Source organism: Manis pentadactyla, chromosome 1, assembly GCF_030020395.1.
Source record: "Manis pentadactyla isolate mManPen7 chromosome 1, mManPen7.hap1, whole genome shotgun sequence".
Lineage (NCBI taxonomy): Eukaryota > Metazoa > Chordata > Mammalia > Pholidota > Manidae > Manis > Manis pentadactyla.
Window position 1 is genome coordinate 19,959,458 of NC_080019.1, and position 15,408 is coordinate 19,974,865.

A 15,408-nucleotide genomic window follows, 5' to 3' on the forward strand; every position below is an offset into this window, starting at 1 on the left:
AGCTGAGAAGCAATAGGCATCGAGGCTCTGGGAAAGCTTACTAGAAAAATTGATTGTTAAACTGAATCTTAAAGATGTGGTATCAGTTTGGAAACACAGAGGAAGGGAGGCCCAAGGCAAAAGGAATCTTAGGAAGTCTTGAGAAACCACGCTGAGATAATCCTTTAAGTCAGGATCTCAAACTGTGAGCAATTTTATGTTTAGAGACATTTAGATTGTCACAACTGGAGTGGGCTGGTGGCGCGGAGGGGGCACGCAGGCTATTGCTGCTAACATATAATGAATAGAGGTCAGCCAGGAGGCAAACACCCAGCACAGGACAGCCCTCTGTAACCAAGTATCATCTGGCCCAGTATGTCAGCAATATTGCTACTGAGAAGCTCTGATTTTAAGGCTTCTAATGCATTTGAGAAGAAACCAACTGCAGCACGTTTGCAGAACTGAATGCAATTGTATTGTTTTCTTTTACATGAATGTATTTGTGAGGTGTATGTTTCAATGAAAATGTGTAACAGTACCTTAATTAGTTACAGTGCAGGGGATGAATAAAGTTAGAAAATGAAGGGCTCTGTGTGGCTTTATCCTTTCAGGAATGGGGCATCATTCAAGAACTCTACTAAGATTCCAGCATATAGGAAGTAGGAAAGGAAGTTATTTTTAAAGAACTTAGGTAAACTGGTAGAAAATAGAGTGGGTAGAATTAGAAACAGCATTTCTTACAAACAGCTTTTCTGTTTTGCACAGAGTATGAGATTTTGCCCTCAAGATGGCATTGTTGGTAGCAGCATATGAAAACCACATTTACATTGGTTCCAAAATTTAAATGGAAATCTGAGTTGACATTAATATGAATTTATTGTTAAAATGCATGCTGAAGGACATTGGAGTGTGGGTCATAGAAAAGTATTCGCTTTTGTGAATAAAGCTGTTGTGAACAATTGTATGCAAGGGTTTTTGTAGATGCTAGTTTTCATTTCTCTTAGATAAATTCCCTGGAGTGATGTTGCTGGGTCCATGGTGTGTGTTCTTGTGTGTGTGTGTATATACATATGCATATATAATTAATTTTTTTTTAGGAAACTGACAGTTTCCCAAAGTAGTTTTTCCCTCCTTCCAGCAATGAATGAGCGTTCCGGGTATTCCACCTCCTTAGAAATCTTTGATCTATGTTAGATCTTTTTTCATTTTAGCTCATCACGGCTAGTGATATCGAGCACTTTTTCATGTGCTCTTGGCTATTTCTGTTTCTTTGGTTGTGAAGCATCTATTCAAATATTTTATTCATTTAAAAGTTATATTGTTGGTCTTTTTGTTACTGAATTGTAGGAGTTATTTTAAGTATTGTGGATACAAATCCTTTATCCAATATATTAGTTGTAAATATTTTCCTTGATCTGTGGCCTGTCCGTTCCTAAGTGTCTTTTGATGAGAAGAACATTCTAATTTTGATGAAGTTGAGTTGTTAATTTTTTAATTTTTTTTCATTTTTAAAATTGGACAACATAGTGATTCGATAATTATTTATCAAATACATTAATTACTAAATGCTCACCATGGTAAGTGTAGGTGCCCCCAGTTATTTTACCAAGATTTTACAATATTATTTCTTATATTCTTTGTGTTGTATTTCTGTTCTCATGACTCATTTATTTTATAATTTGAAGTTTGTATCTCCCTCCTTGTCTCCTTGACCTATTTGGATTGATCATTTTAAAAAATTTGATTGATGGAGTTCTTTACTTTAAGAAATTTTTATCCCAAGGTTGTGAAGATATTTTCCTATATTTTCTTATAGAAGCTTTACAATTGGTCTGTGAGCTGTGAAGACTGTGGTGTGATGTGTGGAAGTTGAATGTTAAGTATTTTTCTGATGTAGATAATCTGGTAATCCTAGCACCATTTGTCGAAAAGGACCTGCCTGTCATTGAACTGTTTTGTCATCTGATCTGTGTCCTACATCGTTTGACTGTGTATGTGTAGGTCTATTTTTAGATTCTCATTTTGTTCCATTGATCAATTTATCTGTCCTTTTGCCATTTCCACACTGTCATTATTGCTGTGGCTTTATAGTAAGTTTGAAGCCAGGTGGTGTGATTCCTCTGTTCTTCTTCAAAGTCGTTTTAGCTATTCTAGATGCTCTGCATTTCCATGTAAATTTTACAATCAGTCGATTTCTACAAAAAACCTACAGACCAATATTATCGGCATGGAGCCTTAATGATTTGTGAATATGACTTAGCATTTATTTAGTCTTTAGTTTCTTTCAGTAATGTTTGTCATTTTCAGTATAGTTTTCAAGGGCATCTTTTGGTAAATTTCCCTAAGTAATTTATGTTTCTGCATGTCATTTTTTAAAGATACTATGTTTTACATTTCATTTTCTGATATACTGTTAGTGTATAGAAATGCTCTTGGTTTTGTGTCCTGCAATATTGCCGAGTTGACTTAGCAGTTCTTCTAAGTTTTCTTTAGAATTCTTAATGTATGCAGTGGTATCATAGGTGAATAAAAACAACTTTTCCCAATCTTGTATGCCTTTTAATTCTTTTTGTTGCCTTATTGTACTGCAAAGACCGCCAACAAAATGTTATTAGAAGTGGTAATATTAGAAATCTTGTCTTATTTCCAATCTTAGTAGAAAAGCATTTATTATTTCACTATAAAGTATGATGTTGCTGAAGATTGTAGGTGTCATTTATTGAGGAAGTTTTATCTCTTCCCATTTTAAATCATGAATAGATGTTGATTTTTGACAAAGTACTTGCTAGTATCTATTGAAATGATCATTAAATAATTGTTTTTGAATCAGTTAATGGATGAATTGCATTGAATTTTCTAACATGGCATTCCTGAGATAAATTCTACACTGTCATGATGTATTAACCTCTTTGTATATTGCTATATTCAATTTGCAAATATTTGATTAAAGATTCTTTTGTTTCTGTTTATGAGAGATACTATGTGTGATGTTCTTTTATTGAAATGTTTCTGTCTAATTTTCATGTCAGGATTATGGTGCATCAGAAAGAATTGAGTTTTCTATCCTCTTTTGTTATTTGGAAGTGTCTTTGTAAATATTGGTATTATTTCTTCCTTAAGTGTTTTGATATAATTCACCCATGAAGCCATCTTGGTCAGGAGTTTTCTTTGTGAAAAGTTTAAAAATTACAGATCAATTTATTTCATGGGTAAAGAGATATTATGATTTTCTGTTTTTCTTGTTACTTTTGATAAATTGTGGTTTTCAAGGAATTTTATTTTCTCTGTTGATTTTAATTAGTATACATTTCTTCATAATGTCAATTTATTATTAGTTAATATTTGTAGGATTTGTAGTGATACCTCTTTTTAATACTTATAGTTGAAGTTATTTTTTTTTCTCTGATGCCTTGCCTGGACTCTTAAACAGTTTTGTAAATTTTTTCAGAGAACCCATATTGTGTATTTTATATTTCATTGGTCTCTGTTGCTGATTTTATTATTTCCTTTGGATTTAATTTTTCTTTTAATTGCTTAAAATGAAAGCATTGATTTTCCACTTTATTTTTTAATGCAAGCATTTAAATCAAATTTTGATGTGTAGCATTTACATTGTAATTCAAATTTAAAAAGCACTACACATCAAAATTTTCAAAAAAACTTAAAATTTTTTTATGAGATAAAGAAATAGGTGTTGAATTTTGCCCGAGGTGAACCATAATAGCCCGTACTTAGTTAGAGATACATTTTTAAAATTTCAAATGGTTGGGGATTCTCTCTGTGTAATATTATTGTTTTCCTACTTTAATACTCTTTTGGCCAGAGAACATACTCTGTATTTTATCAGTACTTTGAAGTTTACTAGACTTGTTTCATTGCCCCAGATTTCTGCTGTCATTGTGTGTAGTGTTCCCTGTGTCAGTGAGATCAAGTTGGCTGATAGTGTTGTCAAATTGTCCAGATTGTTTTGATTTTTGATGTTTTGTCAATTACCAAGTTAGGGATGTTAACATCTGCATGAGTGTATTTGCCTGTTTATCTCTTTAATTTTGTCATTTTTGCATCATGTATTGAATATTGGGAGTTTTCTTTTTTGTGGATGCACACATATGATTGTTACATCTTCTTGATGAAGTGACCCTTTTATTATGAAATGTCTCTCTGTTTCTGCTAATAATCTTTATTTTGAAATCTACCTTTTTTGTTAATAGAGCCACAACTACTCTCTTATGCTCAGTGTTTACTTGGCATGTATTCCTTCCTTTTCCTTTTACCTGTGTCTCTATATTTAAAGTTTGTGTTTTATAAACAGTCTGTAATTGAGTCCTACTCTTAAAAAAATCCAGTCTGTTAGTTTTTGCTTTTCAGTCAGGGTTTTAGGCAATTTATGTGTAATGTAATGAGTGTTGGTTACCTTATGGGTTAGGTCTGCCTCTTGGTTTTGTCTTCTGTTTGTCCTGTTGCTCTTTGTGCTTCTGTTCTGCCTTTGCTTCCTTCTTTTTATCTCCTCTGTTGATTTTTAGTTATGCCTATGCATACCTGCATTTTTTATAGTTGTCCTAGAGAGTACAACATCCATGTTATAGTCACCGAAGCATCTTCTTTTTCATAAACAATACAAGAACCTTACAATAGTAGACTTATACTTGCCACACTTTTGCCCTCTCTACCTTTGTTACCATATATTTAATTCTACATACCCAGTGAACCCAATAATACCTATTACATTTACTTTATAAAATCAGTAATCAGTAATCTTTGAAAGATATTTAATGTTTTATTTATACATATGTATATACATGTATATGTATATATATATACATATACATAAATGAGTATGTGTATGTATGATTTTTTTTTAATACTGAAATATTTATCCATTTTGATTTTCTTCATTCTTTCCTGCAGAAACAAGTGTCTGTCTTGTGCCATTTCCCTTAAGTTTCTTAGGCTAATTTAATACGAGCATTTCTTGTAATGTAGGTCTGCTAGAGAAGAATTCTTTCATCTTTTGTTTATCTGCAAATGTCTCTATTTTTGCCTTCATTTTTGATGGATGTAGATTTCTAGATTGATCTTTCACCCCCCGGCACTTCGAAGGCGTCACTGCACATTTTTCAGGCCTTCAATTTTTTCCCTTCATGATAGGTCATCCATCTTTCTTCTTGTTCCCCTGAATGCCACCTTTTTCTTTTGCTGCTTTTAAGGTTTTCTTTTTATGATGTGCCTAGATGTGGCTTTGATTGATCCTGCTTGGGGTTCCTTGAAGTTCTTGGATATGTGGGTTGGTAATTTCTTATCAGTTTTAGAAAATCTCTGCTATTATCTCTTAAAATACTTTTTCTAACCCATTTTGTCTTTCTTCACTTTCTGGGATTCCAGTTACATGATCTCAGACCATTTAATACTTGTTTCGGTTGTCTCGGCAGGATTTTAATTTATGGAAGTGACAGAGTGATAACACAGACTAATTCTCTTGGAAGAGAATTTTATTACTTGCAGTTTTCAAGAGAAGAGGGCATGCCATGCCACACAGGGACACATGAGGAAATGCCACATTTTGGTCAGGAGTCAGGAAGGAGCGAGTGGAAATCCTAGACCAGAATTTTCATTGGGGTTTCCACAAAAAGAGAAGCGCGAGAAGGGGAAGAGGTTGAGGGCTGGCTAGTCTGAATGACATTGGCAGGTTCTGGGCTGTAGGGCTTGTCCGGTCCCGGCGTGATGTAGCACAGGGGACACCCTGGCTTGATGTGTGAGCGTGAAAGTGGGTGGTGGCAGGCACAGACTGGGGATGGGTTGGTTTGCATGTGAAAGGTATGCTCCTGCATTCTTTATCAGTGTTATTTTATTTTCCATTTCTCACATGTTCATTTGCCTCTTTTTAATAGTTTCCATTTCTATGCCAAAATTCCCATCACTTTATCCATACTGCCATCTTTTGCACTGGATCCTTTAGCATGTGTGTAGTTCATTTCGGTTTCTGTTTGATTTTTTTTTTCTCTTCCTGATATCTGGGCTATTTCTGGGTCTGGTTCTCGTACCTGCTTTCTCTACTTATGTTGGGCTGTGTTTTTCAGCTTCTTTGCCTGCCTTGTACGGTTTTGATTAAATGCCAGGTATTGGAAGAGAGCAGCAGAGAGCACAGTCATGTTTACGCCTGGTGAGGGCGTGCCCATTCCTTGGCTGGGCCGCTAACGTGTAGGGCTGTCACTGTAGATGGCAGTGGAGCTGAGATTCTGCAGTGTCACTACTTTAATTAGATTCCATTTATCACAGGCTTCATGGGATCTGAGGACACCACGAGAACCTTCTCTGGAAGTTCTGCCCTGCCCCTCATACTTACTGGCACGCACATCTCAGGGCGAGGCGCTCTCACTCTGCTCTCAGACTTCCTTGTGAGCACGCGGTGAAGTCCCGTGGGATGGAGTTGGAGGGTAGGTGCAGACTCTCTTTGTGTCTACTTCCTCTAGGGATGCTAAAGCATCACACCAGCCCATGCTCTGCCTTTAAAACTTCGCTCTGTCGTCCTTCTCTCTGATGGCTTCCTCTTTGTCATGCTGTCTGGCACAGGCTGAAAGCAGCTACGCCAGTGTTTGCTTCTCTCCAGCCCAGGGGCTTGTCACTGTCTGCATCTTAGTTCATTAGGTTTTTTTTTTTCTTCACGTCTTCAGTTCTCAGCTATTGTATCTTTTAAAAGCTGTGATTTTATAGGTTCTCTATCTTGTTAGGGTAGAACTATATTCTCTTACAACTTCCTACATTCCGAAGCAGCAGTTCTCAAATGATTCATGGTTTGAATTCACTTTTTCTTGGAGGAAATAATCCTACTTTTGACTATAGCATTGCTTACTTGTTCTACTTGAAATGTGTTTTTGGTGGACAGAAGAAAGAAGTTACTATGAAGTCTTCATCCATTGTAAAATCAGGCAACATACTTCAGTCATCTGTGGAGAAATGTGTGATTCACTGATTTGTACTTAACAGTTTTTTTCTCAGCATCCCTTTTGAGAAGCTGATCATGACAGCTACATCTCAATGACTTTTAAAAGTGTTTTGTTTGGCGGTGGCACCATCCCCTTCTCACAGGAAAACAGCACAGGATTTCTAATGTGCTCCTTTGATTTTTTTTCCTTTCATTTTTTTACTCTTTCTCTTAGAAAAACATTACATATTCCTGACTGTTATCGTCATAAGTTTTGGTATCTACCTCTTAATTTTTTCTCTTAATTTTTCTGTTTACAGTGATTTCTCTTTAATTGACTTGTCATGAATGCCTCCCATTTCTCTCCACTTTAGTCCTTGTGTATATTTTCTTAATTTACAGATTCATTGAGGAGAACATGTCTTCCACATGTTTTGATGGAACTATAAAACAAGCAGTTGAAAGAGAATGAATAGACATGGTGTGAAATGCAGAATATAAATAATAGGTCCCTAGAGCTGTGTCACATGCATGGGCCAGGGTAGAGCCCGGTGTGTAATGGTACGACTAAAAGGAGTGAATGAAAGAGGTTGAGATGCTGATTTAAGAGCAAGAACTTGTTTAGTCTAAGTGTTTCTTTCTTTAAGTTTCAACTCTCAACCTTATGCTCTATAGCTGATAATTACAGTTTTAAGTAAAGAAAGACAAACTTTCCTGGCAAGTTGCTTTCTTTTACTTGGCCTGTTTTTTCTTCATGAAGCTTATATCGTTGACCTTATATTCATGAAGAGTTAGCTTTTCCTTGCTGTGTGTGGTGAATTATTCGGAGCTTGGCACAGTGTCTGGCACATATTAGATACTCAAATGTTAGTTTCACCAAAAGGAATTATTAAATGAAGAAGAAAATGCCATGTTCTTAGCTGGACCAATATAATACATTGCAGCAATATAGGCTTCAAGAACCAAAAGTTAGAACTTTGTCAATTGTAGTTCTAGCTCCACTGGGGTCACGAATGTTGTTGCTTTAGATGCATGAGATGAAGAAGATAAAATTGCTACATCTTTCTTTATGCAAATGTGAATAATCCTCCATATTGCTGCAAAATTTTCTGTTCTGTGTTGTTGGTATATTCACTATGTTGTCCTAAGTATCCATTAAATTTTGTTAATAAAGTATGTCTTGGTTGCAAGAATTTTTATAAATAATTTTTATAGTTTGGTTTGATAGTAAGATACTATAAATACTGAAGTTTAAAATGGGTCCCAGTGTTTCCTAAAGTTTCAGTTTTGTTTAATGATTCCCTAGCAATTGGTTATAAAAAAAGGAAGAGACTTGGGAATTTTAAAAGGTTAAAGCATGTGTCAGTGCACTGTATCTTATTTTCCTACACTGATGCTTTAGAGATGGGGGTTCAGTAACTGGGGGACAGTCTTTGTGACAGGATGGGAACCCAGCTTTATATAATATTAGTGACTGATCCTTCAGCAACATGTTGCAGGTGTGAAGTGCTTTGAAGTATGGGCAGCGTGAAGAATTAATTTTCAAAAGTGGACCTCTTTTCAGTTACTATGTTATTATTTGTCAGAATGTAAACTGAAATAGAATTCTTTCTTTGCAGGTGAGATATTCCTGTTTCATCTCTCTCTTTTTTAAACAAGTGTGTCTGTTCTCTGTTGTACCCCACAAAGTGCTGGGTGGTTCAGGTCTGAGTCATTGTACTTGGAGGCAAGGCATATAATAATACTTGAGTTTTTATGTCAATTTTTTTTTTTTTATCCAGACACAGTGTGGCTGTTTTAGCTGTAGCCTGACAAGTGCTTTTCCCCCTGCTTTGGTATCTGTAATTCCAGTTCCTAACTCGTTAAACTCTTTATCATCCAAAACTTTTTTCTTGGGCCCCAGGTTACCAGAACCAGGCATTCTTTCTCTTACCCAACATCACTGTGTGCTTCTCTATGCGAATATCCAACCATCCCCCCTTAGTAAATATTATTTCCTTTTACATGTCAGGGGAAAACAAAAAGGAGCTAGAAAGCACAAGGAATTTCATCAGGCCCAGTGTCTGAAGGCCTTCTTTGCTAGAATTGTTTTTGGCTTTTGTGGAATCCCTTTACTAGTTGTTGTTCAGTATGGTAATTGATAGGCCTTTTATTCTTTTTTCTTGGAGTGACAGCTTCCTTACTCATTGTGTTGCTCATGTAGAAGCATCTCTGGGATTTTTCTGAAGTCTATTCATTTTTTTTTTTTTTCATTTTTGCCATTCTGTCTCACCCTCTCAGTCTAAGTCTTTGTAGCCAACTCTTCAGTCCATTCCATCCAGCATTCAGTGTTCATGTACATTATCGCATTGTTTCCCTATTAAAAACCTTCCGTCACAGGATAAACCAAATCCTTAGCATGGACAAGAAACCATACGTGGCTGGACCCCAGGCTGCCTCTGCTCTCCCTTGGGCGGTGCTCCGGCTGATTGCGGCTTCTCCAGAGCATGCTCTTCTCTCATACGTGTCTTCTTGGCTTAGAAGATAACTGGCCCTATTTCTCCGACGTGGTTTATTTGTCCCTAAGGCCTCTGATTAAATGTCTCTTTCCCAGGGAAGCCTAACTTCCAGGGTTAGGTCACACCTTCCTCTTTCTTACTCTGAAAGCACCTGCAAGTGGTGGACTTGACTACCAGGACTGGCAGCTGAGATAGCTCGTAGACATGTCTTCTTGACAACGACTTAACATATTTCAAGTAGACTGCTTTTCCGCTTGGGCACACATTTTTGAATGTCCTTATTTCTCCCTTCTTTTTCTCTTAAGTATCTGGCTTCACTAATTTAGTTACCTATGTGACTCTCTACAAATTTTTTTTTTTTTGAGAAAGGATCTATTTTTTTGAAATTATGGTATCATTAATATACAGTCACGTGAGCAACATTGTGGTTACTAGATTCCCTCCATTATCAAGTCCCCACCACATACCCCATTACAGTCACTGTCCATCAACATAGTAAGATGCTATAGTCACTACTTGTCTTCTCTGTGCTATACTGCCTTCTCCTCTGTACAATTGTACTTAATAAATTATTTTTAAATTGTTTACCTTTTGCTTTCTTTACTAGACAATCAATATAAGCCCTTTGTGGGTGGTATTCTCAGCCCAGTGGGTAAGGTATTCAATAAATAACGCTTGCCCCCGGCACGAGAAACCCTGGGTTTGTCTTCTTATGACAAAAGTTGCCCTGTTTGGCCTTGGGTCCCATTTTCTCTGCTAGTTTTGCATTCCTGAATTAGAAAAGCTGTCAACTTTCCATCAAGTATTTGCTACAGCATCTTAGTTTAAATTTTTTACTTTTGTTCACTTAATTACATATTAAATGTTTGATGAAATGCAGTTTTTAGAGAGGTCTAGATAGCTTTTCCTCTTTACAAGAATGGAGCATTCTTGCAGGCGTGAGACCCCCATGTATAAATATTGTTTTATCACTTAACTGATGTAAAGAAAAACATTCGCGCCATCTGAAGTTTTCCCTCACAATTTTAATTAACTCCCGTGAGCCCAGTGTGGGTTACTAAGAATAAGGGCCAAAATCTTCACATCCCAGTCAAGGAACTTCTTAAAACAGCCTGGTTGTCTGGGCATCTTGCCTTGATTCTTGCTCCAAAAGGATGCTGTGTGTAGTAGAGCTGGAGGAGGTGGGACCTTGATTCTGCTCTCTGCCAAGGTGATGGGAGAGCCAGGGCCAGTGCAGGAATGTGGAGGGGAGACAAGAGGGAATCATTCTGCTGTCCAGGGGTGGGTTGAGGGATTATTGGTGATTTTGTTTCCCATTGATTTCACAGTCTGGAGAAAATGGTTGTAGACAAGAGCATATCAGTTGTAGCTACAGTTACTTCGTGGTGCATTTTAAGCAAATAGATTCTCTTGTGCTTTATAACTGTCCCGTGGGGAGAAAGCAGGACGCCTGAGGAGGGCTGGGATCCCTGTTTACTCATACTTGGCACTGTGCTTTTACAGAACTTTGTCTTTTCAAAAATTGCAGCGATCATTGAATTACAGTTGGTTATTACAGCTTGTTTTATGTGAAAAATATTATCCAGTAGTTAACAATTAAGGTGAAACACTGTTACAGGATTGATAAATTTAAAGAGCCTATTCACTGTCAAATGGGAATTAATACTTACTTTCCATTTCAACATCTGTTTTTACTTCCAGTTTTCTTTGTTTTGCCTTTTAATTCCTTGCCAAGTTCATTTCTAATACTTCTGACTACATATACAAACTTTGTTTCATTCGAGAAACTGCCCGCAGGTTAAGATGACTTATTCATAGCTTTTCTACGAGGTATTCCTTCCCCAAATTAAAAGTTTTCTGTAGAATCTCCAAATGTCTGAATAAACTGAACTGAGAAGATTGGACATCTGGCCCTGAGGACTAACACAGAGCTCTACGAAAAAACAAAGGAAATGCACCAAACGGTTAACTGTTCTGTCTTCTTGGATGTGGAATTGGGGTGGGGTGCGAAATGCCTTTCTGGTTTTGTTCTGTCCATATCTGGGTAACTATAAGCATGTATCTCATTTATAAATAAAAATTTGATTTTCTCTGCCATCTCACACCCATTAGGATGGCTACTTTCAAAAAAAAAAAAAAAAAGAGAGAGAGAGAACAACAGGTGTTGGTGAGGATGTGGAGAACCTAGGACCCTTTTGTACTATTGGTGTGTTGGTGGGAATGCACAACAGTGCAGCTGCTGTGGAAAACGGTGTGGCAGTTTTTCAGAAACCTCAGAAATTGATTACTGTCTGACCCAGTGTGAGGCAAAAATATTACTCCCTCCTCACATAATACTCCTGTACCCCAAATGTTTGGGTTTTCCAACACCAAGCAATTCTCCAATTCTCTGTTGCGACCAAGTGTCTTACTACTGGGACACTAACTAGAGTTAGTGAAGCCTCTGCAGAAAAAGGGCTAGTTCCACAGCCCTGCCCCCACCATTTCAGATGCCAGTTGCAAGTCCAGGTTGTCACCTGTGCTTTTGGTTGTAAATTGGGGGTTCTCATGCTGCTCTTCGTGGGTTTGATACTTTGCTAGAATGACTCACAACTCAGGAAAACAGTTTGATAACTGTTGCCAATTTATTGCAAAGGATATTTTAATGCAAACAAATGAATAGCCAGAAGAAGAGATATACAGGACAGGTATAGGCGAAGGGGCTCGGAGCTCCCAGGTCCTCTCTGGGAGTGCCTTCCTCCAGACACCTCCTTGTGTTCATCAACCCGGAGGCTCTCTGAGTCCCAGAGATTGTTATGGAGGCTTCATGGTGTGGGCAGGATTAATGACATCACTGGCCATTGTTGATTGAGCTCAGCCTCTAGCTCCTCTCCCCTCTTGGGAGGGGTGGGGAGGTGGAGCTTAAAGTTCCAACCCTCTAATCACAGGTTGGTTCCCTGGCAACCAGTCCCTTCATCTCTTTGGTCTACCAGTGACACTTAACAGTTTGATGCTTGCAAGGGTTTTAGGAGCTGTGTGATGGGAAATGGGGTCAGACACCAAATATGTATTTCTTAGTGTGTCACATCCAGCATATCTTTTGGGCATATACCCAAAAGAATTTAAAGCAAGGTCTTAGGGAGATGTTTGTACACCTGTCTTAATGACAGCACTGTTTACAATAGCCAAAAGGTAGAAGCAACCTAAGTGTCCAGTGATGGATGAATGAATAAGCAAGATGTGGTGTACATGTACGGTGGAATATTATTCAGCCTTAAAAAGGAATGAAATTCTGATACATGTTACAGCATGGATGAAACTGGAGGATATTATGCTAAGTGAGAGAAGCAAGCCACAAAAAGACAATTACTGTATGGTTCTACTTACTAAGTAAGTTCAACACTGCTGAACTTAGAAGCGTTTGCCAGTGAATTTTATGTGAAGTGCATTTTATCACAACTGAAAGAGAACCCCAACTTAATCACCACAAGAAAACGTTAGGCTGTAAAAGAGGAGGTTTGCTTTTAGCGGCCAAAGAGTAACCTGATGTCTTGCTGATGTCTTTCAGGCCTGGTGTTTCCTTGACCATGCAGGCGTTTTCAGAAGAGGAAAGGAAGCAGTGGTTGGAGGCTCTGGGTGGAAAAGAAGCTGTAAGAATAATCAGTGGTTGAGTTTTATTTCAAATCCTTTAGAGTTGACTTGTGTTCATTTTTATGATATTTTTGTTGTATAGTATTTGAAAAAAAATGTCCCTGCTGAACTGGTGTTGGAACTCGTCTTGGAAGCATTCAGTTTTCTAGTAATTTGGCTTGAGGTGGCAGCACACATAAGCCTGGGGGTATCATTAGCTTTTACTTTTTATTTTTCTTGATTTTGCCACTCGGATTTGCTTTGCTTGAGGAAGTCATCTAAATTCTCAGTGTCGTCTTTCCTTCCTGACAGTACTTTGGGTGATGAATGCAGTAAGTGCTTGCAGTCATTTCGATCTTAGTGGAGACGGAATGGTACAGATGAGGCAGTGCAGGCAAGAGTCTAAGTGACTGCCGTAATTATTTTGCCCGATTGAACAATTTGTGGTTTGGCCTAATGGTTTACAGTTTGCAATATTTTGTAGCCTTAGTGAGTGGGCTGCTGTATTCAGATTAATTTGAAGAAAACCTTAAAGACATTGATACAGACCCAGAGGCACAGGCATTCAGTCTGCTTGCTACTTTTTTCAAGCACTACTTTTCATGCCAGTGGGCTGGTGGCCTTCGGGAGTTGAAAATGTGGCAGATATTGAGCTGTGGACTTAGGATAATTACAGAACACACCACAGAACCAATTTAAGTAAACTTTGCTTAATGTATTATGACTCTAAATAAACTGCCAGTGCAGGTACCAGGTGGGCTTATCTGGAAAGCATTTGCCATTGTAATAGGTTTAAGAAAAAGGAGAAGAGAATGGCTTGCAAAATGGGAGAGGGGATATATGTAGTAAAAAGAGAGGTGTCAGAACAGAGCTTATGAAATAGGCGAAAGATGGTGTTCTCTGATGGTAATGGAAATCAATCCCATTGTTGAGAGTATAGGAAACGGGGCAAGGAAGCTGGGCTGTGGTGCATGCGCAGTTCTGATTCAGTGTTTGAAAAAGGAAAACCTGAAATTATACATTTTAAAAATAGGTGCTCTAAAGAGGAATGTGCCACTCTTGGGAGAAAAAGTAGTAATCAGAATTGTATATCATTTTATTATATTTGGTCTGCGTTTAGCCTGTGTAGTTTTATTTCTGGCTATCCTTAATTTGCCCTGGAGATGTTTAGTGGGGACTCAAGAGTACTTACAGTATTAATGGTTGCTGAGATCCAAAGCACTTTATACAAATCTTTCTGATAAAGACAATGCACCCACTCGGACTTGCCTCCCCAGAGATTGAAGAAGTCCTTTGGAAGGTAAGTTTGCATAGTAAAAAGATCACATGATAAATCATTGAGAAATCTCTGTTGCTAAATGCAGTGCACCTTGAAGGCATATACCTCTCTCTTAGAATATAGAGCAAAGCAATTAATTTGAGATACACACAAAGGCAAGTTGCAGAAGGAAAAATACTCAGAAAAATACTCAGTTATGTTTTCCTGTGGGGACACTTTAGAACACTACAGATTTTTTTCAAGGTGCTATATATGTCTTGTAAATAATGGGTCAGCACTGGAATTCTTACAGGCAACCTGGAATTATCACCCAGCTATTTCAGATATAGTTATTTAAATAGTGGACAGGAGTCCTCTCTTTATTAAGTAAATACCAGATACTAGAAATAGTGGTTAAAAGAATGAACTTGATCTTACTGCTTAGAATGGGGCAATTTCTTTGTCATTTTACACCTGTGAGGCTGAACATTTCAAATTTACATAAACTTCCGGTAAGTTCTTAAAGAATCACGGCTCCTTCACCTTATGTTTGCCACTTTGACATACCTCAGTAAGAGACAAAGCAAACTCAGAGGTGGCCGTGTTTGTTACTGATCTTGGCATTTAAGCAGATGATAGTATACAATTCACCAGTATCAGTGTATCTTTTTGCATGGTCATAGGCATGCCCACTTGAATCATTTTTATTAATGGTTAAAAATACTGTTTCTCTTTTCTATCTTCTACCAGCTGTTCCATAGTTTTAATAGAGCCATCGCCCCAAGACCAGAAGGAAGTAAGTGCTAACTTATAAAATGACTATTCAGTCTCCCTTTTTCAAGTTACTTTGTTTCCATTACTGTTGTCATACTGCTGGGTGCTCACTCTCTACATCCTCTCTAAGCTAGTCCTCCAAATATTGTATGTATTCTGTCTTGTCCACTGGGGATCTCAGATTTTCTGTAACCCTTTTTGGTACTGTAGCCCTTATTGGTCTTCCCTGTCTCTGAGCTTTTTTCTTTTTTAACTTTCTCTGTAACTACCTTCTCTACAAAAAGTAAAGTACTTACCCTAAACACTCCTTGATATTTATTCTTATTGCCATAAATGACACATGAAGGTTTCTGGTACATTTCCTTCAG

General features: G+C 37.6%; 1 protein-coding gene across 3 annotated transcripts in view; it reads left to right on the top strand.

The window, feature by feature from the left end:
• ARHGAP10 (Rho GTPase activating protein 10) overlaps positions 1-15,408 on the top strand; it is a 277,456-nt gene that overhangs the window by 124,753 nt on the left and 137,295 nt on the right. For all 3 annotated transcript variants that reach the window (XM_036910129.2, XM_057493417.1, XM_036910128.2), the window contains exons 11-12: positions 12,947-13,028; positions 15,017-15,062. In XM_036910129.2, the coding sequence (XP_036766024.1) occupies positions 12,947-13,028; positions 15,017-15,062 (128 nt within the window). The remainder of the gene's footprint in view (positions 1-12,946; positions 13,029-15,016; positions 15,063-15,408) is intronic.